The sequence below is a fragment of the Aquarana catesbeiana genome, linkage group LG03 (genome assembly GCF_042186555.1).
Source record: "Aquarana catesbeiana isolate 2022-GZ linkage group LG03, ASM4218655v1, whole genome shotgun sequence".
NCBI classification, from domain to species: Eukaryota; Metazoa; Chordata; class Amphibia; order Anura; family Ranidae; genus Aquarana; species Aquarana catesbeiana.
Genome location: NC_133326.1, coordinates 366,119,645 through 366,146,449, shown reverse-complemented (window position 1 = coordinate 366,146,449; position 26,805 = coordinate 366,119,645). Strand labels below are relative to the sequence as shown.

The 26,805-nt window shown below is 44.3% G+C and overlaps 1 protein-coding gene across 1 annotated transcript in view; it reads right to left on the bottom strand.

Moving 5' to 3' along the window:
- Window positions 1-26,805, bottom strand: part of PRELID2 (PRELI domain containing 2) — a 240,372-nt gene that overhangs the window by 4,990 nt on the left and 208,577 nt on the right. The window contains exon 5 of the mRNA XM_073620629.1: window positions 7,161-7,266. Coding sequence (XP_073476730.1) covers window positions 7,161-7,266 — 106 coding nt within the window. The remainder of the gene's footprint in view (window positions 1-7,160; window positions 7,267-26,805) is intronic.

Below are 26,805 nucleotides of genomic sequence, written 5' to 3'. Positions count from 1 at the left end.
TTAAAAAAAAAAAAAGGTTTACAATCACTTTAAATGATGCCAAGCACCATTTAACCCACTTCCAGCCAGTGAACGCAGTGTACCAAGGCTCTGCCCTACCACCACCCTCACAGGAGAATGCTGCATAAAATCACTCTACAAAATCTAGGATCTGCCCACTGCCAAAGAAAGAGAAATGCAAAGAAGACCTTGGACAACATCAAACACGACCTGAAAAAAGGACCTATAAAAAAGGTTGGTATACAGATTTATTTTGGTAATGCAAATTGGGCTTTAATCCAATGTAAATATTTATTACTTTTTGCATAAAAGTAATTTCGCCTTACCTCTAAATTCTGTATCTGAGTACAGTAAAGGACACAGACTGGATATTAATAGACCCTAGGTTATCTTCCAGTGACTGGACACTGGCAAAGCTTTTGAGAACAAGCCCCCTGGGAGACTATCCAATAATCCTACCCCACTCCTTGAATCCTTAGTTTTGTAGCAAGCAATGCAGAGTAATCTGATAATAGAAGGGAGGGAGGCATGTGTTGTGAATTTTACTCTAAAATATGAAATTTACAGGCGAGTCTAAATTCTTTTTAACTAAATCATAATGTACAGGACAAAGGCTGGAAATTCATAGATCCTGGGATGTCCCCAAGCAATGAATGAAAAAGGATGGGCAACAGAACTGAATTGTGCCAACAGGCCCAACATTAGAGTGCTGCTGCATGAAGGTAGAAACGGTGGAGCTATAGAAGGATCTAGCATGCTTAGCTCTGGACAGTGATGGCTGTATTAAAGCTATTACTTGTCTGAGAATTTAGTTGCAGAAAAGTGTGCCTTTGTCAGGTGGACTGCCTGTTGAGTGCCTGAGACAGAGCTAGAATTGGATTCAGAGAATGGTGTTAAAATCAGGTCCAGATCAGTGTAAGGGAAGTATGCAAGTGTTGTGCAGCCCTTACAGCAGTTTGTCTGTGATTTTGCCTCAGCTCACTTTTGCCTGGTTTCCACGATTGCTATGGGTGGGTGTATTCTTCTGTGGTATGCCCACAGAGTAGGGTGCAGAAATGGGGTAAATGCATCAGAAAATAAATACACAGCAATCTGGGCAGTAGTTGTCCTGGAACAATGTTCTTGGCAAAAAGGGTGGGAGGAAGCTCCTGAGTACTTTAAAAAGGGTCCTAGGTGGGAGTAAAGTGTGTGGCCTGTGGTGTGCTGTAACACCTGGTCATTCACCTATAACTAAGCTCTCGTGTGGCTGAATTTTATTGCCAAGTTTGAAAAGTTTCAAACACAGTTCCGGTTTCCTGATAGTTATAACAAATGCACACATACTTATCAGGATTATGGAGCTACAGGTGGTTCAATAAACAGAGTGACCCTGTCTTACTTGTCCGTGTCGCCGATCCCTATATAGGACAAGGCTTTGCCCATCAAAGTGGGCACACCACTTTATTAGTAAATATTTTTATTTTTCTAATTTTTTTTCTAACTTATATATTTTTTTCAATTTTATTTATTTACATTTTTTTGGATAGGTGCTGCTCCTTTAAGTCATCCTGATAGGGAAAGGCTTCCACCATATATATTTTTATCTCAATATTTATCATGGTTTCTAGCATTGTTATGCATAGGAGTTGTTCCCCATTAGTATAGGTTTTATTATCCATATAGGTTAACAATACACTATTGTAGTTGCGACTTGTGTTATTTCATTACTGGCATATGCTGTATGGGATAGTTGTATAAGTGCCTGTGAACGGCGCTGAGGCTGCAAGCATTCAACTCCTCCCTCTATGTTAATTAACCAGCAGTATTTAAAACCATCTCCATAGTGACCAAGTACGCTTCCTGAAGACGTGTTTAACGAAACGTACGTCGAGGCGGTACTTGGTCACACAATTACATCACATCCGGTTCCCGTGGTTGTCCATCTGTCGTAGGTGGAACGCACGCTGCTGATATCCTTATCCAACGTGGGACACCCATTGATACGATATGCTTTCTAGCCTCAGTGCCGGGCGATGGCACTATTTATGTAAGTAGCCATTTGGCTATGTTTGTTTTTTAATTTTATACAATAAACGGTATTATACTATTTTTGGTTCCTCTACATTTGTTTTATATCCCATTTGTGAGACCCTGTGGTGTGAGGATAGGAGTCCGGTCTACATTTCTCCATTGCAGCAAGCATTATCTTGCTAAAGCCTATTTGACCTTTTTTTTTCATTAAATTGGTATTAAACTAAATCTGGTAAGCAGATACCCATTCCATGAGCACTTTTGGGTGTTATCTCTAGACGGTGAAGGGGTGCCACTGTTCTATTGTGTTTTCCAAGATCCAGACAAGGACTTATTTTTCACATATGGACATTTATTATTTATATATATGTGTGAATCACGTTATGATACATTCTTTATGATACATTATGTTATATGATCACTTTTATTGATTGGTTTTTATGATTACAATTTTTGTTGTTGTATTATTAGCTTGTGCTACCACTGTTATTTATTATAGGCACTATATTACCTTAGCTGTTGCTTTGGATTTATATAGGCAGGCTGTTTTGCAATTTTTTTTCACTATTTTTGATTATATATCTAATTTACAATTATCCTACCATTACGTCACTGTAGCGCTCCCCACTCATTTCTTTTCACACCACCAAAGGGTCTGTATTTCATAAGACAGGATCATGGCCATTGCCTGTATATCACCCTGCAGCTAACTACACACATGCTTAAAACAACATTCCTGGCCACCTCCTCAGTGTGGGGTCTGGGTAAGGCTCGCTGGTTTAACCAAGGTTGCACCAATCCAAATGCATGGCTTCTATTGTGGTATAAGAAAACAGTGAAGAGTTAATTGAAGAATTCAAAGTTAAAATTTTAAACTAGTTAAGCTAAAAGTGATCTCTCCGTAAGATAGAAGAGGTCCATCACCTTAGAACACTAGCAAAAAACTGAGGACTCACAGGGAAGCGTTATAGGGGGATACCCAGGTGGTGAGTTCTCATAAGCTTTGCCAGTGTCCAATCATCTGAAGGTACCATATGAGAATATCCAGCCTGTGTCCTGTACTGTTTGATTAAGTTAGTATTTTTGATATGTCCAAGTCCAATTATATTCGGAAACAGCACAAAATATGCTGTTCTAGAACATTCTGCAGCGTTCAGCTACTAGGAGATAGAAAAGCTATAACTAGCAGTGAAAGCAATAACAGAAACTTACTTAAGAAATCAAAGAATTGGATTATAATCAACATATAGCGTTCTAAAAAAAGAATTCACAATACATTGATCTCAGCAGCAGGATATCATGTTTTAAGCATTTAATTGGCAATACTTGCGCTGTGATGCTTGTAAGTACACGGATACAAGACCACTTTTTACCTAGCCATTAAGCTTCCCACGTTTACAGATAAAGCTTGAAAAGGCCTGTGTGATTGACAGCCATCACCATAGCATTCATTTGCAGAGAGAATAATAGCCACTTAATATTCAGTAGAAATACCGGTGGGTCTCTCCGTGAGTTTTTTAGCATTATTACTACATTAGTATGACATCTTTTAACTGGATCTAAATGCTTAAAAAAGAGCATTAATTTCTATTATTTTTACAAAATTTGATACAAAGGATCTTTAAAGCTATTCTTCATAACCACAATGGTACTCACTTTTAGAAGTGACTTGGAGAAGACGTGGTAAAGACTGTAGCAACCAGCTGCATTCAAACTTTTATTCTCCACGGGTCATTTTTCAGGTTTGGATCAAACTAGCTGTTATGAGTTGTCTGAAATATCTCTTTCCTCAGGGCCTCATACTGAGACAGTGTTCCCAACTATCAGTATTTTTACTGGCAGCCAGTAAAAAATGGGCACTTTTCTCCTGTCAGTAAATGCCAGTGACAGGAAAAGGTTGCCAGTAAAAAAATATGGCTGTGACGCTAGGCTCGGAACTGCGCATGAACAAATCAGATTCGGAGTTGGCCGAGACCATCCGAGTGCCTGCTACAGTGTGTTTGGGTATTGCCAGCAGGGAGAAGGTCTGGTGGAGGCAGTGCCTGAGCGTGTTGTGTGATGTCATGTTGCAAGGGAGCCCAGCTGAGCGGCCAGAGCCTCCTGTGCGGGTCTGTGGGACGGGAGCAAGGCAAGCTGGGAGCAGGACTGTCAGTGCTGTTTGGACTGGTGTGGACTAAAGGGACCACCTGGTATGAAGGGAGACTGTCACTGTGACTCAGGAGGGGATGTGTCATGTCGTTGAGGTGTCCATGTCACTGTGAGAGTCGATTTCATGTGTGTGTGTGCCTGTCCATTCTAATTTCTTGCCCTCCTGAGCTACTTACTTACTATATCGAAAATAAAATGAATGTTTTTTGTGCCTTAACAGCCACCTTAAATCACATTGTTAACTGCATATTGTACTTGTTTGTAGCTTAATAATGAAATGAGGACTTAAAACTGTAATTTTGTAACTTTTGGAAATGCCAGTAAAATCTTGGCGGTGCCAGTAAATTTTGGGTGTCGTCAGTATATTTCAATCTGGAAGGTTGGCAAAACTGTACTGATTTTAGTTTTATATAATTTTACGGGCTACTCATGAGGGGTTCATTAAGCCCTCCCTCTCTCCTCTGCCACCCCAGTCCTTTAACCACTTGGCATATAAGCCAATTTTGACATTTTTCACATACATGTTAAAATCAGCACTCTTTCATTGCTAGAAAATTACTTGGAGTCCCCAAACATTATATATTTTCTCACAGCAGGGATCCTGGGGAACAAAATGGTGGTTGTTGCAATTTATATTCGGCACATTTTGCATAGCCATTTATCAAATACAAGTTTTCAGAAAAAAATACATTTAAATTAATTTTAGTGCACACAAACATAATATAATACCCATTTTTTTTTTGGTAAAATATAAAAGATGATATGCCAAATATGTCAAGGCTTAAAATATTGCACGCCGTAAATGGCAACAAACTATGGTACCTAAAAATCTTCCTAGGCGGTGCTTTAAAAGCTTTTACAGATTACCAGTTTAGCGTTAAATGTGAGCTCTTGCTCTCACTCTGAGGTTTGTGGAGATACCGCATATGTGTGATGCAATCACTACTATATACATGCTGAACCTAAGTGTGCGTGAGCAAGGGAAGATAGGGGGACAATTTTCAATTCAGCTCCTTTGAATTTTCAATCAAAGAAAGTCATGCAGTGTGTGGTAGCTGGGCCACTCACAAGCAAATTTAGGCTGGTTCATCAGGAACTGGATGAAATTCTCAGAGTATAGCCAGCTTTATACTGTCAAACAGAAGCCCTTAGTTTTACTTTAGGTTTCTCCTTAGGTCGATACCTTGTTCAGTTTAGTAGTCCTTTAGAAAACCCTTTGACAGTGGTGTACCAAAGGGGCAGTGGGAACATTTACCCCGACTACAGGCAATATGTGGGTGCAATGTCTGTGTGCAGGCCACTTAGGCTAGAGATTGGCATTTACAGAAGTCCAGTTTCCTTGATCACAGGTTAGTTTCTTTAACCGCTTGCCGACCAGCCGCCGCAGTTGTACTGCGGCAGAATGGCACGGGCAGGCGAATCGCCGTTCTGTTACCTCGCTCCTTCTGGTGGCCACTAGGGGCGTACACGCGCCCGCAACTCGTCCCGGAGCCGATGCGAGTGCCTGGCGGTCTCGATGACCGCCGGGCTCCCGCGATCACTCGTAATGCGGCGAGAACCAGGATCTCTGTGTGTAAACACAGAGATCCCGGTTCTCTGAGGGGAGAAGTGACAGATCGTCTGTTCATACAAAGTATGAACAGCGATCTATTATTTCCCCTAGTCAGTCCCCTCCCCCTTTCAGTTAGAACACACACTAGGGAACACAATTAACCCCTTGATCGTCCCCTAGTGTTAACCGATTCACTGCCAGTGACATTTTTACAGTAATCAATGCATTTTTATAGCACTGATCGCTGTATTAATGCCAATGGTCCCAAAAATATGTCAAAATTGTCAGATGTGTCCGCCATAATGTCGCAGTCACGATAAAAATCGCAGATCGCCGCCATTACTAGTAAAAAAAATAAATAATAAAAATGCTATAAATCTATCCTCTATTTTGTAAACGCTATAACTTTTGCGCAAAGCAATCAATATATGCTTATTGCGATTTTTATTACCAAAAATATGTAAAAGAATAATAATCTGCCTAAACTGGGAAAAAAAATGCTTTTTAAAAAAAAGAATGGGCATATTTATTATAGCAAAAAGTACAAAATAGTGTTTTTCAAAATTGTCACCCTTTTTCTTGTATATAGCGCAAAAAATAAAAACTGCAGAGATGATCAAATACCACCAAAAGAAAGCTCTATTTGTGCGGAAAAGAGGACGTCAATTTTGTTTGGGTACAACATCGCACGACTGCGCAATTGTCAGTTAAAGCGATGCAGTGCCGAATCACAAAAAGTGCTCTGGTCAGGAAGTGGTAAAATCTCCCGAGGCTGAAGGAGTTAAATTACACTTTCCATTTACAATTTTTTTTCGTTTTTTTTTTTTTTTTAACTTTAATTCAATTAGTAAACCATTACTTGGTTTATGCATATAATGCACATTTTAAACATAAAACCAAAACCACTTCTTTGTTTTTAAGCTATAATGCTTCAAATAGATAGCTTTTTAATAGCTCATATACGTTTTGCTTTTTGTTATTGGGTTTCTTTGATTTCTTATTTAAGCAGTAATGTCATCTTTCATTCTTTTACACAACATGCATTTTATTATTGTCATTCCCTCAATTAAGGAAAAGGGATGAGGGCATAATGTGATACTGAAAAGCCACTTATGTGAACTAAGGCCAGCAATGGCAGGTCTGACGGCACAATAGAGGCTGCTGGCTATAGCTTATCAGCAGGAAAACCATAGCAATTAAGGCAGGATTTCCAACATGTCAAAATGCTTTTTCCCCACCAAAGACAGCCAGCAGGCAGGCAAAGTGACTACCTATATATGTAAACCTTGCCAATATCAGCCAATTGATTGTAATCTCATGTCATGTATATGGACACCCTGGAGTGGGAAACTACCATTGTTTCATGTTTCTGATGTAAGTTATAAAGCTAAAAACTATAGTAACATTTTCTGAAATTTATAAATTTAGTATGTATTTATGTGTTCATTACCTTTTTGATTCCTTGTTTTAAAAATGCTTGTGCAAAAGTTTCCAGAACACGGTTGAGTAATCCGGCGCCAGTGATTGATAGGGTCCCTCTCTGAATAAATTCTGTCCTGCAGTAAAAGAAAATGGAAAATTGTTATAAATACTCACCATAATTTTCCTTTCCTGGTCCGTCCTCCCGTCAGAACACTATGGGTTAACTGTTCCTCATTATCCTTGTGATCCAGGTGGATAAGACCCTTGATGGTGCAGCCTCCCCCTTCTTGGGTCCCGAAGGGAGGATGAACAAAGTATCGATTTGCCTATCTGTTGTGCCCTCTGAAGATATGTTGATAACAAGCTGACCATATCCAGAGGTCTCAAATCTAACTGGTTTGCCTGTTCTGGAGGTTGCATAAAGCAAGGTAACACTGATTCCCAGTTTACATGAAAACTTGACACTACCTTAGAGGCTAGAGCTGAAGAGGGTCTCAGGATCACTCTGTCTGGATAAATAATGCAGAATGGTTCTTCACAGGATAAGGCTGCTAATTCCGTTACCCTTCTGGCCGTTGTAATGGCCGTCAAGAAGACCAGCTTGATTGTCAGAGACCCCAGTGTGCATGATTCCGCTGGACTGAATGGGGGCTGTAGCAGCGCTTTTAGGACCGTGCCCAAGTCCCAAGTTGGGAAGAGGTTCTTCCTTGGTGGTCGTACTCTTATTGTGGCTCTGAGGAATTGTTTTATTAAAAGGTTCCTTAGCCCATCTATGTCCGGTGAAGCAGGACAGGGCTGACACTTGGACTTTTATCGAGTTGTATGCCAATAGTTAGTGCTGTTTGTAGAAATTCCAAAATATTTGCGATACCCGGAGTTAATGGGGAGAAATTATGCTGTAATGCAAAGTCCACAGATCCTAGAACATGTGGTATTTGTTGTAGACTTCCTTGTCCCTAGTAAGGTAGCAATTACTTCCTCTGAGAGGCCCCGTGCCTGCAGTCAGGCCAATTCAACAGCCAGGCCATCAGCCGCAATCTCTGCGGGTTGGGGTGCATCCATTGCTCCTGCTGTAACAAATCTCTCCTGAGGGGGAGATGTACTGGTGGGGCTGAATCCATCTGCAGGAGTAGCGGAAACCAAGGCCTCCTGGGCCAGAAGGGTACAATTAAGATGGCATGCACCTCCTCCTTCTCGATCTTCAGTAAGGTCCTCATAATTAATGGGATTGGAGGAAACAGGTACACTAGGGGAAACTGCCACGAGATTGAAAAGGCATCTTGGGCTATTGCCCCGTTGCACCTGAACCTCATGATGAATTTTGGTACTTGAGCATTTGCTGGTGTGGCCATAAGGTCTACACTGGGTGTCCCCTATTTGGCAAAAATTGGTTGAATATAGCGACTGCCGATTGTCCTGGCTGGGAAAACTCCGGCTCAAGCGGTCCGCTATCTGGTTTTGACTGCCTGGAATGTACACTACTGTTAAATCTTCCACATAAGTCTTGGCCCAGTGGAGAATCTTGGTTGCCACCTGGAGTAATGCCAGACTCCTGGTTCCCCCGTCAGGTGATATATGCTACCGCCGTCTGGTTGTCCAACCGAAGCTTGACTCGAACTCCTTGAATCATCCCCTTGAATGCCATCAGGGCTATGTATGCCGCTTGAAGCTCCAGTACATTGGAGTGTCTGGTTTCCATCATGCTCCACCTGCCTTGAACCTGCTCACCGAGGCAGTGAGCCCCCCAGCCCTGGAGACTGGCATCCAAAGTAATTACAATCCAGTCTCCCGGGCTGAGAGGCATGCCCCGTGACAGGGTTTCTGGCAAGGTCCACCAGTTCAGACTCTGTCAGATTCATCCCGGTACCCAGATCTTCTGGTCCAGTGACCGGCCGTCCCATTGTCCCAGGAAGGATGTCTGGAAAGCTCTCATATGGAATCTTGCCCAAGGTAACGCAGGGATAGCTGCGGTGAACATCCCCAACATTGTCATGTAGTCTCTTGCCGACAGTGTCGGAGCCTCTGTTACCCTGTAGACACAGGCTTTTAGTTCGGCTACTTTGCGATGTGGTAGGAGAATCCGATCTGACTGCGTGTAGTACACCATGCCAAAATACTCCATCCGTTGGGAAGGAATGAGATTGCTCTTCTGACTGTTTATTAGCCATCCACAGTTGGACAGGATCGCTATCACCTTGTCGCGTTGTAGTGTCAGCTGTTTTCTTGAACGTGCCACGACAAGAATGTCGTCTAAATAATGAAAAATCTTTATTCTTTGCAACCGGATAAATGCTATAGTCTCTAAAAAGGATCTTGGAGAAAACCCTGGGAGCTGTGCTGATGCCGAAGGGCAGACATCTGAATTGATAATGTCTTTCCTCTATTCTGAATCTGAGATACTTTTGATGATGTTTGTAGATTGGGACATGTAAGTAGACATCTGCCAAATTGATTGATATTAGCCAATCTCCCTGTTGAACTACGGATGTTATTATATATATTGATTCCATCTTGAATCTTTTGGGTATGATGAAAAGATTTAGGGACCTCAAGTCCAACACTGGTCTGAGCTCTCCGGATGCTTTGGGTACTAAGAATATTGGAGAATATACTCCCTTCCCCTGGCACTCCTGTGGCACTGGAATAATTGCTTGTTTTTGAGATAATTCGGCAACGTAGTCCTGCAGGCACTTGCGTTTCTTCAGATCCTGTGGATAAGGAGTTTGGACAAAAATATTTGGAGGTTGCCTGCAAAATTTTATCTTGTATCCATGTTTGACTGTCTGTCGGGTCCAGCAGTTCTTCACATTTGTTGCCCATTCCCTCCAGTATCTTGCCAACCTGGAGGGTTTGGACGGAATGACTGTCAAAAAGACTTTTCAGACTTTTTCGCCGCCTGTCCTGCGGTTGACTTCACCTTGCGCAGAAAAGAGCTCTGTGTACCCCTCCATTGCGGTCTGTTGTATTCCCGGCCTGGTCTATATGACCCCTTTTGGAATCAAACTGACCCGACCGAAAAGGTTGCTGTCTTTTCTTAGAGGTCTGAGGTAACAGGCCTGACTTTCCACCTGTGACCCGCTTGATTGCCTCCTCCAGGGTCTTTCCGAACAACATCTTACCATTGTATAGAAGATTGTATAGCGCCTGTTTAGATGCCGTATCTACGGTCCAATGTCTGAGCCATAACGCCCTCTTTGCGGTCACTGCGTGTGCCATCAATCTCACCATTAATCTTACCAGATCGATCGAAGATTCGGCCAAAAAGGCTGTAGTCAGGTTGAGTTCCTCCAGTGCGTCAATAACTTTGGCTGCTTCCACTCCAGCCCGCAGTGCCGTTTCCACATTCGAAACCCAGACTTTTAGGGCTCTTGAGATTGATGTTAGGACTATGGATGGGCGACAGGCTGCTCCTGCAACAGCATAAATTCTTTTAAGATCAGCGTCTGTTTTTCTATCCATCAGATCTCTAAATGTTGTGGAATCTTCCATCGGGAGGGAGACATGCCTTGCAAGGCATTATAGGGCTGCATCTATCCCTGGTGCCGATTCCCAAAAAGAGGCATCTGATGGGTTAAAGGGATAGAGTTTATTAAAGCGATTTTGGATTCTCGCCTTTCTCTCTGGCTTCTCCCATTCATCCTCCATCAATTCCCGGATTTCTTCCATAAATGGGAAAGATGGCCCCTGTTTCCTTAAATTAGGAAAAAATCTCTTAACCTTCTCTGGAAGTTTTGAGTCCTGATCCCATTCTATGGCCTCCTTTATGGCCATAACATATGGCTCAATCAGAGGATAGTCGAACAAATGCTCGGGCATGTCCTCTGTCTCTGATGAGGAATCTGATAAGGTCACACATATCCTTGACGATCTTTGTGTTTGATCTGTGGAGGTGCCTGGTCTAGGCTCCTCTTTAGAGCAGGATGCGCTGGAGGCTAGCTGCATACTTTCGGTCACTGCTTCCTGTATATAATCCTTAACCCTCTGGGCTTCTGCTTCCTTATCCGTGGCCACATCTTTAATGCATTTGGCACATAGAAGTTTCCCGGCAATAGCTGGTGCTGCGCAAGCCCAGCATAAGCCCTCTGCCGGTCTCCCGGATTGTCGCGGTTCTACCGCTGAGGGTTTGCTACAGCTTGGACCACTAGGAGATCGATCCCTCCATTTGGAGCGGGACCTAGAACGGTGGTGGGACTTTTCATGCCGGGAATGTCTTTTTTTAGGGCTCTTGCTCCTAAAAAAGATTAAGCAACACGTTACTTGCGTGTGCGGCACTCTTTTGCAGTATTTTGTCCCCCGTAGACCCCTCCTACCTTTCCGCAGATCTTCGTGCCTGCTGTGGCGAGCTCATGGATACAGATGAACGAGAGAACAATAGGTTAAACAATAGACGCATCCTTGTAACTATCCTCTTTCTCTCCCCTAAAATTTTTTTTTTTTTTGTCCTACCCCTTTAAATCATCGGCCATCTTACCTGCAGCAAAACAAGCTGAGAAGTGCAGGCTGACAGAGAGGCCGGTGGTAGTAATAGCAACCAATTCAGCCAAACCTGGCTGGAAAGGAAGAGCAAGCAGAGTGTAAGAAGCACATAAGTCATTTAAAGAAAAAAAGTTTGGAGATAAGGACCGTGAATCACCTACCAGAATCCTCTGCAACACACAGCAATCAGCGCCTTCTGGCTTTATGGTGTGCTGGTTTCCCCAGCAACGCACGGCCGCTCTCGCTAAGCCCCGCCCCCCATGAGGTCATTCGGCGGCGACCAAGGCTCCAGACAGGAAGATGCAGGTAAAAATCCTCTTCAGCTCGCCACAGTTTTAAGTGTGTCCTTTAGACAACAAATGCCCACAGCCTGGCACAAGGCGTCCAGTGTCATAAAAGGGTTTACCTCCATCATTCTGGACTCTCCAACCCCAGGAGAGGCTCAACCTGGGGTGGAAAGGTTCGGTAGGGGGGTATAAGCTGGAATTCAGTCTGGTGGTCTGGCGACCAATGAAAAAAGAACACGAGGGGGAGGGGAGGACAGGCATTTATACCGCTGGAAGGTGGTGGTCCTGAGGGTTGAGGAACAGTTAACCCATAGTGTGCTGACGGGAGGACGACCAGGAAATACACATTTTACATGCTTTGCAGTTTCTACCTTAAACAACACAAGTTAAAAATAAAAAAGGGAGCCAATTGAGGTTTAATAAGCCAGGTAGAATTCTGTAAATGTGTCCATACCATACTGCTGACAGACTCAGCTCCGTTCCTGTGTGCTGTGTGAAGGGGAAGTGTCCCCCTTCCCTCCAATCAGCTCTCAGAGCTCTTCTCACTGAGCTCTAGTGTGTAACTTCAGCTCTCAGCCCCCTTTTTTTCCCTGACAGCTCAGGTAAGCTTTATAAATTCTGGACTTTGAGCAGATGTAGAGATGAGTACAGATAAACAGGTACAACTTATGTAGGAGGATCGGTTTCATCTCTATTTATCATCCGAGGCTAGTCACTTCAATGGGTATATGTAAGGCTTTACAACCACTTTAAGGCCCCTTTCACACAAGCTTTCCGTTTGTCCATTTTTCATCCATCCATATCTGTCAAGATCCGTTTTTTTCTAAACTGACAAAACAGTCTGTTTTTGCATTGGTTGTTAGAAGCTGCCACCTGTACATAGAATCTGTCACTTGCCAGCAGGGAGGAGTGTGTACACAGAGGATCTGTCACTTGGTGGCACGAGGGGCGAGGGGGGAGAGAATGTAAAAACGGATGTACATGGACACAAAAACAGATATAAAAAGTCCGGATCCATTTTTCGTCCAATGTTTTTTAATCTTTCTTTAGAAAAGTGACTGAACGGATGAAGCCAATGGAAAAACCATGTGAAAGAGGCCTAAAATCAATGTTGGACTAATTAGAACTACTAGAGAGTGGTAAAGTGACAAGTCAAGCATCACAAAGACATCAGAATGGGGTGACTAGTCTTCAAAGCAGGACACAGCATCAATCACCTAAATCTAAGCTTGCTGCTACACTACTGAATGCTACCATATGAAACCTGTTTTCACCTTTAAGGTAGATCTATGGCCAGAATAAGGTTACTAACAAGAGATTTGCATGCATGTAGGATTGGGCCTCGTGTTGAGTGCTTATTCTTTTTTTTTTTTTTTTTAACAGAAAATTTTTATTAAACAAATCAGCATTACAACACAAGAAATTAGTACATTCATTGCGATGAGAATAATGACAATAAGATCTACCTGCAATCGATAGCCACTATATTATCAGATATTCCAGTTGTGCAAATGTCAGAAGTTTCACTTAACAATACTCCTTATGGCATTATATCATTATAAACTCTTAGATGATATAAAATAAGTAACCAATATTCAATTAAGTCTGATAGGGGCGGCGGGGGAAGAAGGGGGGGGAGTTGGGGAGAGGGGAAAGGAAGGGGATGAAGGGGAACGGGCATAAGAAGAATAGACGTGAGATGTAGGATGTTCTCCACTGTGTTTCCCGTCCTAATTATGGGGTAGGGGGTTCAGGGTCCCCGGAGGCGTCCACCCAGGAGGACCAGATTTTATCAAACTTCCCCGGGCATTTCCTACTTTCATACGTCAATCTATACAGGGGGAGTACCTTATTCACCGACCTTCTCCACAAGGCCAGGGTAGGAGGCTCTACCAGTTTCCATCGCAGTAAAATTTCCCGCCTAGCGTAGTACAATGCGAAGGTTAGACACAATTTACTATACCTATCTCCCTCAACATCCTCCAGATGACTGAGCAATAGTATTTGGGGATCCACCGGTAAGTTTGAGCCTATGACATTGCTCAGTGTGGAGGCCACTGCTGACCAAAAGGGTCGGAGTTTGGGACAAGACCAGACCATGTGCCAGAAAGTGCCCGCCTCCTGCCTGCATCTCTGACAGTTGGGATCTCTTTGCTGGTAAATGCGTGTCAATCTCTGTGGGGTGAAATACGCTCTGTGTAGGAACTTAAATTGTATGAACCTATCCTTTGCAGCGATCATGGAAGGAATGTAGGAGATTAAACACTCCTTCCATTCCTCCTCGTCCAAAGAGGGAATATCAACCCTTCACTTTTCCCAGGTTTTAGTTAGTTTGGCATCGTACTCCACTGTAAGATATAGATATAGTGTTGAGAGAGGCTTCCCCATCACACTGGAAGTCAAGAGCCGTTCAATGGAATCTGGTTCCAGAATGAGGGGGCAGGGAACTGAGCTTCAAAGGCGTGCTTCAGCTGCCAGTACCTGAATTGGAAGGAGGACTGGATAGCGAAGGATTGCCTCAGGGCTTGGAAAGTCATAAGCCTACCATCCTTAACTATAGGTTTTAATGTAAGGATTCCCCTTTTTGCCCAGAGAGAGGGGTCCAGTATACTGTAAAAGTGGGGGAGCATAGGGTTACCCCATAGGGGCATGTGAGGTGAAATGTAATTGGGCTTCACATATATTTTCCTAGCCTCCTGCCAGACCCTCACAGTGGTTCGCATCGGAGTTGTCATGGACGAACTGGCCCTGAGTCCATGAAACGGGAGATTGCTCAGGGCAGCAAAGGAACCCAGAATGGCTGCCTCCAGAGTGACCGCCGGATTCTGTGTGGGCTGGGAGAACCACCACCGAATCGTGACCAGAACAGCTGCCCAATAGTAGATTTGAAAATTCGGTAGCGCCAGTCCCCCCCCCCCCGAAAGTGGGAGATATAAGATCTGCCTGGCCACCCTGGGTGGCCTCCCAGCCCAGACAAAGTGTATCAGCAGACTCTCCAGCCGCCGGAAAAAAGTCCTAGGGATGTGTATGGGTGTGTTACGGAAGAAGTAGAGATATTTGGGAAGGCAAATCATTTTTAGCAAATTGACTCTGCCAACAGGGGTCAGTGGAAGGGAACGCCAAGCAGCACACCTAGCCGTAAGCTGTGTCATGAGTGGACGCAAATTGTTGTCCATGTAGTCCTGGACTTTACCGCTAATTTTAATCCCCAGGTATTTGAAGTCATCCACCCATTTGAGCTGCGGGTGTGGTACCCTAGGGGTCGAGGGATGGAGCGGGAAAAGAACCGATTAATACTAATCCCCGAGTACCCACCAAATCGGTTAATCAGCTCCAGTGCAGTCTGCAACGAGGATGACGCATCCGCTAAGTAAAGCAGAGCGTCGTCCGCGTACAGCGATAACTTCTCAATGGGACCTATCTGGAGTCCCTCTACCCCAGGGTCGGCCCTCAACAATACAGCCAGGGGCTCCACCGCCAGAGCAAATAGACCCGGGGAGAGGGGACACCCCTGTTGCATGCCTCGAAATAACTGGAACTTCCCCGATAGGCATCCGTTGGTACGTATTCTAGATGAGGGGCCATGGTATAGCATGCGGAGCCATTTCGTGAAACCCGGGCCAAACCCGAGTCGCGAGAGCACTTCCCATAAGTAGCCCCACTCGACGGAGTCAAAAGCCTTCTCCGCGTCGAGTGAGGCCACCGTTCCTTTAGTCACCTCGTCTGCCCTGTCTATGTGAGTATGAAGGTGTCTGATATTAATGTCAGTTCCTCTCCTGGGCATGAAGCCTGTTTGATCCCTGTGGATGAGGGCAGTAATGACCAGGTTAAGCCTATTGGCCAATACTTTTGCATCCACGTTCAGAAGGGATATAGGGAGAGATACGAGGAGCATAACGCGGGGTCTTTCCCTGGCTTAGGGATCACCACTATGATCGCTTCGCTCATTGTGTCCGGGAGTTTTTCGAGGTGCATCGATGCAGAGAAGAGGCCCTGAAGTTTATCAACTAGTTCTGTAGGATGCCACTGGGTCCCTGTGTTTTCCCTGTCTGCATTGATTTAAGTGCCTGTAATATCTCCAAGGACGTAATTGGGGCGTCGAGCTTGTCACGATACGTTACTGTAAGGGATGGGATATCAATGTCATCTAAGTATGCTACCAGATCCTCCCTTCTATAGTCTACCCTGGACCTATAGAGGGATTCGTAGAATTGTGCAAAACAGCAATTGATCCCTTCCGGTGTATGGATCAGCTGTCCCGAGGAGTCCCTAATATGTGAGATGCTCATCCCTCCCGCCTGTTCCCTGGAGAGCCAGGCCAACAAACGGCCTGACCGCTCTCCCTGCTCAAAAATCCGTTGGGATTGAGCCAACATTTTCTTCTGGGTAAGAGAGGTACGGAGACGAACCACCTCCTTTGTCATAAGTTGTAGATGTGAAAAGTGCACAGGGTCTCGGGTATGAACAAAAAGAGCCTCTGCACTACTCGCCTCCCTCTCAGCCTTAATCAAGTCTGCCCTACGCTCCCTTTGGACTCTGGCAATGATGGTCTGGTAATGTCCCCTCGTCGTGGCCTTAAAGGCATCTCACACAACTGTGGGGTCAGCCGAGCCCACATTTACAGCCCAAAAGTCAAGCAATTCCGTTCTGAATTGGGAGTCTACTGCAGTATCTGAAATCCAAAATCTGGAGAGCCTCCATATCCTTTCTACTGAGCCAAGGGAAAGGTCCAATGACAACAACAAGGGTGCGTGGTCGGAAATTCCCCTAGGCAGTATTTGTATGTCTGTGACCTGTGGGAGGACTGGGCTCCCTGCGAAGACCAAGTCTATGCTGGAAAACGTTCTGTGAGAGGCCGAGTGGCATGTGTATGGCCTGGTCTGGGGGTGACACCACCTCCAGACATCAGGCAGGCCATAGGTATCCGCCCACTCAGCCAACCCAGGGCAATGATGTCCCGCAGAGGTTAGCCTGTCAAAATCCGGGTCAGGGACCAGATTAAAATCACCCAATATAACATTATTGTCAGATGCAAAGTTGGCCATCTTGCCGGTGATCTGATTGAGCACCAGCAAGGAAGCCGGGGGAGGCAAATATAAGCCCACAATGGTCCACATTAGGGAGTATATTTTAGCATGAATAATAACATACCGACCATCAGGGTCCAGGGCCAAATCCAAGAACAGAAAAGGAAGTGACTTCAATACCAGTATAGTAACACCCCTAGAGAAAGTGGAGTGCGCGGAATGGTAGTGGTGGCCCACCCATGTTTTTTTTAGGGCCAGAACCCTACGTCCTGTTAGGTGTGTTTCTTGGAGCACACATATATGTGGGTTATAAGTTTTAATGAATTGGAACACCAGGGAACGCTTGACCGGGGAGTTCAGTCCCCTGGTGTTCCAGGAGATGATGTTAAGGGAGGACATGACTACCAAGAATAATAAGAATGTTAGGATCAATGCAGGTCACGGCTCCTGGACTGGACCCCGGGACCCGAAACGAACACATCTGGAAACAGTGCAATGCTGATGAGTCAATTATTTTAGTACAAATATCAAACAAAAACAAAACCAAACTAAAAACAGATAGAGGATGACATTATCTAAAGTAGATGAAACTAGCCCCATTAGGGGAACTTAAGCCCACCCCCCACCCCACCCGACCCCCCAAAACTGAGGCGGGTTTCAATCCCAAACTTATTCAGCTTACCGGCTGCAACAGGGAGTCCATGTAAGAGGCGAGCCCACCCCCCTGAACCTTCACACGGGGGGGGGGGGAGAAGCAGCAGTTCAAGCGGCTTGCACACGTGAGATCTCTGCTTGTGATACAGCAGGCTGTGAGGACATAGACAGTCAGACAAAGGGAAGTAGCCCATAATGCGAGCTCGCAGTGAAGTCGATCCATCTTTGGGTGGAGATACAGAACAAGAACTCCAACACTCCTCAAGGGAACAAGCAAGTGTAAAGGGACTTCATATCTCAACAGTCTCCTGACCAATTTCTTTGGAAGGGGCATTAACTTAAAAGGTTTCCCTGGTATGGATAGTGAGCATCCCCCCACAAGTCCGCACACACCATGGATTGAACTGGGCATGACCTGTGCAACAAACTAAGTCATCCATGTGGTAGTTCGTGTGGTAACTCAGACCTGGGCCCAGGCTATGGTGAGTAAACAATGAAAAGGGTCATACAGCACATACCAGGTAGACCATCAGCCAATCTGTGGTAGCGAGTCCAGCCAGGCAGAGGCCTCTCTCGGAGTGGTAAAGAAACGAGTTGTCTCGCCATGCTGGACTCTCAGGCGAGTAGGGAAGAGTACACTGTAGCGAATGCTGCGTGATCGCAGAGCCGCTTTAAACTTGGTCAAAAGATTTCCTGAGTTTCTGGGTCTCTACCGAATAGTCGGGGAAGATCATCAACTTTGTGTTCTGGAATCTGAGGTCCCCAACATTTCTAGAAGTGCAGAGAACTTCGTCCCTGTCTCTTAAATTGAGGAGACGGAGAATGAAGGTGCGGGGAGGGGATCCAGGAGGCCCCGGCTTAGGCGGGATGCGGTGCGCCCTCTCTACCGTGTAGTAAGGTGACCAACGGGCCTCAGGTAAAAGGTCACACAGCAGACCCTCTATGAAGGAGGTAGGATTATTCCCCTCCGCCCCTCTGGTAAACCAACAATGCGAAGATTATTCCGCCAGTTCCTGTTCTCCGCGTCCTTGGCTCTGTATTCAAGGGCCTTTACTTTGATTTGAAGCGTACGGAGTGATGCTCCATGTTCCGCAATGGTGTCTTCGGTGGTACTCAGTCTTTGCTCCGTCTCAGTGACTTGCGATGTGATTTTATCTATATCTTGGCGGATTAGACCCATATCCAGCTGAACAGCTTCAATCTTTGTTGTTAACGTGGATTGGCAAGTAGCAATGGCCGCCATGACGTCCGCCAGCCGGGGGGGGGTCGAGAGTCATCCGACTCCATAGTGTTCGTCTGCGGGCCTCCAGAGGGGGGCAGGTGGGCGCCTGAGGGGAGCCCGGCTGTGGTGGAAAGGTCAACCTCTTACCCCTTTACTATATTTTGCGCTGGAGTTCCTGCGCCTCATTCAGGTGTTGGGGGCCCAGATCTGGGCAACAGTCAACGACTGGCTGTGGGAGCCTGTCTGCAGGGTCAGGGGTACTCAGGCAGTAGGTAGGGTAAAGCGTGTGTCCCCTTAACAGTCTTCCCCGTCACCTGCAGTTGTATAGTGCAGAAGCTGTCCACTTCAGGCCTCCACAGGCCTACAGGGGTGTTCAGCCCAGCCACCTCCCTTCACAACCGAGATGAGATGGGTGGAGGTGCTCCAGGATGTGTTCCGCTTTCCAGGCAGTTGTCCCCAGCCGTCATAGGGCCTCTTCCACCAGGCCACCAGGATCCGGCCCTCCTCCAGTCAGTCCGACGGCTCCGGACCTCCAGGAAAGGCCGCGGTTGCGGCCTAGTTAAACGTGGGGGGGGGGAGAGTCCAGGCCCAGAGTGCGGCCTATATTCAGTCCAGGGTCACCCCTCCTGCCCCCATCCGCGGTAGCCGGTGTGACCCGACAGCAGAGCCGATCACGTCCGGGAACTCCCGGCTCGCTGCGTGGGCCGTCAGGAAAGGCCGCGGCTTTGGCCTAGTCATCCGTGGCAGGCCGGGAGCGTACGGCGGGACGCCGATCTCGGCCCAGGAACAAAAATTCTCCTCGCTCCTCAATAGGTAGGGAGTCACTGGGTCCCCCCCAGTCAGCAGGGATGAAATTAGAGGATGATTAGAGTCGATGGATCCGGATTTAAAGTACGGATTAGCGGAGCTCTCTAAAAAAGCAGCCGCTCACAGCGCCATCTTGGCCACGCCCCACCGAGTGCTTATTCTTTACATATAAACCTGTCATGAGAAAAATATGGTCGCAGCCATTCCAGTTTTGTGGCTATAATGCTGATCTTCTTTCTTCAAAATTTTCTTAGAAACTAACCTGTAAAAAAATTGGTACATCAGGAAATCAGAAGACCTATTGTGCAGACTTGGTCTGGGTCAGTGCCTGCATGTTTTGAAGCAAGAGGGTCAGCAAAACTGCAGGAGGGACAGGTGGGCAATGTATTTCTCTCCATGTTTATTTCCTTAAAACTTAAAGTTCAATATTAGCAGTGTGTTTTCAATTGTTTCTCTTGTTTTGATCAAGGCTAAATTGTTAGAGCCTTTGTCATCACTCTTGTACAATGGTATAATTTATGAACTCAAAGAATGTTCACAATAATATAAAAATAGCTTTAAATATTTCATATCCCAGCAATAGTCATAAGACCCCAGCATACTATAGAAAAATCATCAAACACAAGTTATTCATCTTTCACTGAGAGCTGTCTAAATGGAAATTTACTGGACTTTATTGATCTAATATTGATCTCTGTAGTATAACCCAACCTGTAGCCCTGTTCCACGAGTCAAGCAGAGAAGTCTATTAAATGAGATTCATCTGCTGAATTATTGACTAGTTAAGTACAGAAGCTCCATCTTAATTGTTTTCCAGATGGGAGTTTAATTAAAGTGCATTTGATATAAAAGACACAGCCTCTTCCGACAATAGGCGAGATGGTTTTCCAAAGCCTGATTTAATCAAATAATGGATACTAATTGAGAGCTCCCCTCCCTGAATGAAAGAAAGAATGATGTTGGGATCTAGGACAACGATTGCCTAGAATCACCACAGTAAGCCTCGGTTCACACCAGAGGCGGCACGACTTGCAGGTCGCCTCACCGAGGCGACCTGCACACGACTGCCCGGGCGACTTGCAAAACGACTTCTGTATAGAAGTCTATGCAAGTCGCCCCCAAAGTCGTACAGGAACCTTTTTCTAAGTCGGAGCGACGATTAGAACGGTTCCATTGTACTGAACGGGACGCTACTTGTCAGGCGACCTAGGTCGCCTGACAAGTCGTCCTAGTGTGAACCGAGCCTCAAACATTGACAGCCTGCTTTAGGTAGTACCGAAGTTGGAAAATTACATTTTAATCTGCAGTCTACTTATGGGCAAACCCCTGGCAGCATATACATAACTGTTAATGCTATAAATATTTTACAATAAAACAAAACTACTGCCTTTATTGCACTGCCAAGTGCATATCATTTAAGGCCATTGATGCTGGGACAATGTCCTCTGGCATCTCTGGCAAAGATTTTTTTCTCTTTGCTTAGATGGAGGTTGCACATCCACATACAAAGTGACCGTGCCGAGGCAGTGTACAAAATGACAGCGACTGGCCCATCAGCTCTAGGGTTACCACTTGTTAGGGATACCGAAAGCAGGCATCCAGCAGCAATGACCAGATCTGTGTAGCTGCACTTCGGAAACTGAAATCAGTTATGCCCCGTACACGCGATCGGATTTTCCGATAACAAATGTTGGATGTGAGCTTGTTGGCGGAAAGTCCGACCCTGTGTATGCTCCATCGAACATTTGTTGGCGGAAAGTACGACAACATATGTTGGCTAGCAGGTTCTCAAATTTTCCGCCAACAAATATTGTCGGACTTTCCGATCGTGTGTACACAAGTCTGTCGGACAAAAGTTCACGCATGCTCGGAACCAAGTACGAGCTGGAGATATAACTAGCGTTTGGAATGGAGATATCACGTACGTCACTATGTTCATAATTGTTTGTCAACATTTGTGTGACCGTGTGTATGCAAGACAAGTTGGAGCCAACATTCTTCAAACAAAAATCCACGTTTTTTTGTTGGAAATTCCGATCGTGTGTACGGGGCATTAGTGTATGATTAAAATAAGTTTGAACAATGCACACAACACCAATTGAACACCTACAGACCATACGCAAAAGAAAAGTGAAAAATAAAACAGGACAGTGAAGCACAACAAAGCCACAGCAAAAAGGAAAAAAGTCTGGTGCACAAAGTTAAATGTCCAGCAAGCACAGGTTTCCATAAAATGGGTACTCAGGGTTACAAAGTATCCATAAAGTTCATGCATCCATAGGGGTTAAAATAGGGAAGGGCAATGACCACTTGCAGCTGCTGTCCTCAGAGTTGGGACCAGCTCTGTGTATAAACCAAAAAGGAGGAGACGAGAGGAGGGAAGTGCCAGCTAAGTGTAGTATTGCCAGATAAAAGTTTAATAACCATGGATTAAGAACGCTCAAGAATTCAATAAAAAGCATGCAAGGGCGGAAGGGACCTCACCGGAAGAACAGGAGGACCAAGTGGAAAACAGCCTGTTTTCCACTTGGTCCTCCTGTTCTTCCGCTGAAGTCACTTCCGCCTGTGCATTCCACGTTGGTTAGCATGGACTCCAAGGTTTTTTTCAGGCTCCTGAGCCCAGCCACTACCATCTCCAGCAGCCAGAACAGACGATAGCAGTCTTGCAGGACAGAAAAGGAGAGAGACTGACATTATATTTATCAGATGAGCAAGCTTTTTATTGAATTCTTGTGAGTATTCTTAATCCATTGTTATTAAATAACAACCCAACTATGCACACTATAAACAAGTGTAGAGACTATAACAAACAGGGCATGAGCAGGACTGGGAACAAGGGGAGCAGAGATGGGGAACAGGATACAGAGTACTGACTACAAGGTACAGGGAAGGGCAGGGGCAAGGGCAGGAGAAGGATTAGCCAGGAGCTAGGATCGAGATCATTCAGCGAGCAAGTATCTGACTAGCAGGCAAAACATTCTTCTTTAACCGTGGTTGCAGGAAAGAAAATAGTTAAGTCTATGGCAGGTCTAAGTCACAAAAATAGACACACGCAAAATGCTTAACCACTTCATCCCCAGAAGATTTGGCTGCTCAATGACCAGAGCACTTTTTGCGATACGGCACTGCGTCGCTTTAACTGACAATTGTGAAGTTGCGTGACGCTGTACCCAAACAAAATTGATGTCCTTTTTTCCCCACAAATAGAGCTTTCTTTTGGTGGTATTTGATCATCGCTGCAGTTTTTTATTTTTTTCGCTATAAACAAAAATATAGCAAAATAAAAAAAAAAAAAAAAAAAAAAAAAAAAAACATTTTGTACTTTTTGCTATAATAAATATCCCCATTTTTTTAAAATAAAAAGCAAAATTTTTTTCTTAGCTTAGGCCGATATGTATTCTTCCACATATTTTTGGTAATAATAATCGCAATAAGCATATATTGATTGGTTTGCGCAAAAGTTATTGCGTCTACAAAATAGGGGATAGATTTATGGCATTTTTGAAATTATTTTTTTTTTACTAGTAATGGCGGCGATTTTTATCGTGACTACTATATTATGACAGACAAATCGGACACTTCTGACAAATTTTTGGGACGATTGACAATCATACATATAATATACATATAAAAATGCACTGATTACTGTACAAATGTCACTGGCAGAGAAGGGGTTAACAATAGGGGGCGCTCAAGGGGTTAACTGTGTTCCCTGACTGTGTGTTCTAACCGTAGGGGGAAGGGACTGACTATAGGAGATGACAGATCGTGGTTCCTAGCTATTACATCCCTGTTCTGCCTCTCGTGCCCGCGACCGTCAGTCACGAGCATCGGCACCCCCCAAGTGCAGCGGGCGCGCGCCTGCTATCCTGCTTAAAGGAGCTGATGTATAGCTATGATGGATTGCGGGATCGTGCCGACCTGCCGCAGTATAATGATGGCAGCAAGTGGTTAAGCTGATAACACACAGACCATCCTAATTTCTTGAGTCTTTATTGAACATTAAACATTCACAGTGCTAGAGGAAAAAATAACTGAATCCAAACTACTTTAAATGAAAGCTAATTGGAGTCTGTAGTTTGCACACCTGGGAGTTCAAAAAAAAAAAAAATGGAGAAATGCAGAATTATCAAGAACCCAAGAGTAAGACAGGCCATACACAGATCGAAATTGCGATCCATCTATGCGCAGGCTGATTGTGCAGAAGTTGATCTATTGATTGGACTTCAGTACAACCAGCATGTCGGGTTTTTCTAGTGCGATTACTGCTTGTGGTTATAGCAGCCTACAGTGATCAATGTATTCTGACGGTAAGGAAACCTCCTGAGGAAAGGAAAAGGAAAAGGAAAAGGAAAAGAAAGGAAAAGAAAGGAAAGGGAAAGGAAAGGGAAAGGAAAGGGAAAAGAAAGGGAAAGGAAAGGGAAGGAAAGGGAAAGGAAAGGAAAGGTAAAAGGAAAGGAAAGGAAAAGGAAAGGAAAGGAAAAGGAAAGGAAAGGGAAAGGAAAGGAAAGGGAAAGGAAAGGACTTGGTAAACTGCAATGCTAAGGGGAAAATGTTTTGTGAACTGATGAAACAACGGTTAAATTGTTCAGGAAGAATACTCAGCACTGTATAGCACAAGAAGAGCACACAACTTCAAAATCAAAACACCATCCCAACGGTGAAGTATGGTGGAGGAACATCATAATTTGGTCTTGCTTTGCTGCCTCAGGGCCTGAACCACTTGTCACCATTGAGGGGAAAATAAATTCCCACATTTACCAAAATATCATGAAAACATCATGCACTACAAAATCCGGAAGCGATCCGTGTATTCCCCTGGTGAGTTTGATTTGTACAGCACTATCTGTTTTTATATACATGCGAGTAGCATTTTTTTTTTTAATAAATATGTGACATGACCTTGAGAGCCATTCACACCAGACATCCTACAAATGTGTCTGAGATGAAGCAGGAATCATTACAAATGCCTCCTGAATATTGTGCAGGTCTGATCCAGGGCTACTGAAAGTGATTGCTTGAAGTCATTACTGCCAAAAGGAAGTTTGACCAGCTAACTCCAAAGATTCACTTACTTTTTCCTCCAATACTGAGTTTTTAATGGGTGTGTTCGATAAAGACACAAGAAATTAGAAGCTTTTGTGTGTTATCAACTTAAGCACATTCCCTGAAAGTATATCTCGTGTTCTAAAAGCGCTGAAGAATGTGCCAAATTCATGCACCTGTCTAGAACTTGTATTTGCACTTTTAGGCTGAGTTCACATATGAACCACATGCGGCTCACAGCAGGGGTCCAATGCGTCCTGGTTCACCGTTTCAGGTCCACTTTCAGCCCACTTTTACATTTGGCACATGCAATGCCACACAATGTAAAGTGGCGCATTTTAGAACTACCTAAATTTGTTACGAGTCACTGTCAGAATTGAAAGAATTGATTTAGTGCAAAATCTTAACAAGAGGGAATAATGAGAGAAATGTTTTGTAGCAGCTTTAACGAATTCCCCACATTGTCTGTGTCCGTCATTGTGACTGTTGAGGATCGGATCACATTTTATTGTAAATTACGGTAGAAAAACAGTTAATTCCCAGGGGTTCACATACTTTTCTTCCACTGTAAAAATGATGCAAATATTTTACTAGATTTTCAAAATGTTATAATTATTATATATTTACCTGCAGCGGGCAGGACGCACGGTCAGTTTGGCAGCTGATTCTGTGTGAAAGAAATACTAACAGCACGTCCAGCTTAAGTAATCAGGGTAACCGCTTGTTACACTGATCATCGATTCATACAAAGTACAGATTTTGTTACACTGTACTTGGCTGGAGATCTTAGGAGCAGATTATTACTATGTAAGGATTTTGTTACACTGTAATTAGCTGTAGCAGCTAATTACAATGTAATGATTTTTCTATATTTGAATAAGCTACAGCAATGTAGATCTTAATCGTACATTACAGGACATATGCAACTTATTCATACACCCTGGGTTATAGGCTTGCACCTTTAGGTGATTAGACATTTGCAAGTTTTTAAGGACACACCACCCTGGGGGCCTTCCCCATAACCCTACCCCACTCCATGAGACCCCAGTTTTTTGCTAATGTATGAAGACGATGGACCTCTTCACCTTCCTGGAGAAATAAGTTTCTCTAGTTTATTTTTTTTATTCATATTTTGAATCTGGATCAACCCAACCGCAGTAAAACCTTGGGAGCCATACCCAGACCCCATGTTGTAGGGATGCCTTGTAATTTTTGCTTCGGGCACTGGATCCTGCATAGGGCGCTCACCATGGCACTGGGTGCAACATGTTGAGTTAGCCACAGCGTGCTATACAGGTCCAGGGCCCTGGTCCATCACTATGGAACCCTGTAAATCCCTTTGGAGGTATGCCCATCCTGACATACAGTCTAGGGTATGGACAGAGTATGGACAGCTAACACCCTATATTATCTCTGAATAATACTGTGTGCGCCGTCGCTGGGTCGATCCAGCTGTGATTACACACAGCAGGTGGGTATAGAACAGGAGGGAAGGCATGGATCCTGTGTCTCAGCAAAGCAGGGACTAAGATCCATGTCTTCCCATAGTAAAAGCACCTCCCACAGTGTAGTAACACTGGTAAAGCACACCCTAATGTTAGCCCCTTCTCAGCCAGTTTCATTAGTACAGTGATCGTGCACATTATTTTAGCACTGATCACTGTAATAGTGTCACTGGTCCCCAAAAAGTGTCAAAAGTATCAGTTAGTGTCCGAATGTCTGCCGCAATATCGCAATCCTACTATAAGTCACCGATCAAGACTATTACTAGTATAAAAAAAAAAAAAATTCCATAGTTTGTATAACCTTTTGCGCAAACCAATATACGCTTATTGGGATTTTTTTTTACCAAAAATATGTAGCAGAAAACATATTGGCCTAAATTTATGAAGAAACTGGATTTTTTCCATTGGATAGATTTTATAGCAGAAAGTAATATATATATATATACTGTATATATATATATATTTTTTTTTTTTTTTTTTCAAAATCGTTGGTCTTTTTTGTTTATACTGCAGAGGTGATCAAATACCATCCAAAGCTATTTGTGAGAAAAAAAGAATATGAATCTTATTTGGGTACAGAGTAGCACGCCCACGCAAATGTTAATTAAAGTAACACAGTGTGTATCGCAAAAAAAGGTCTGGTCATGAA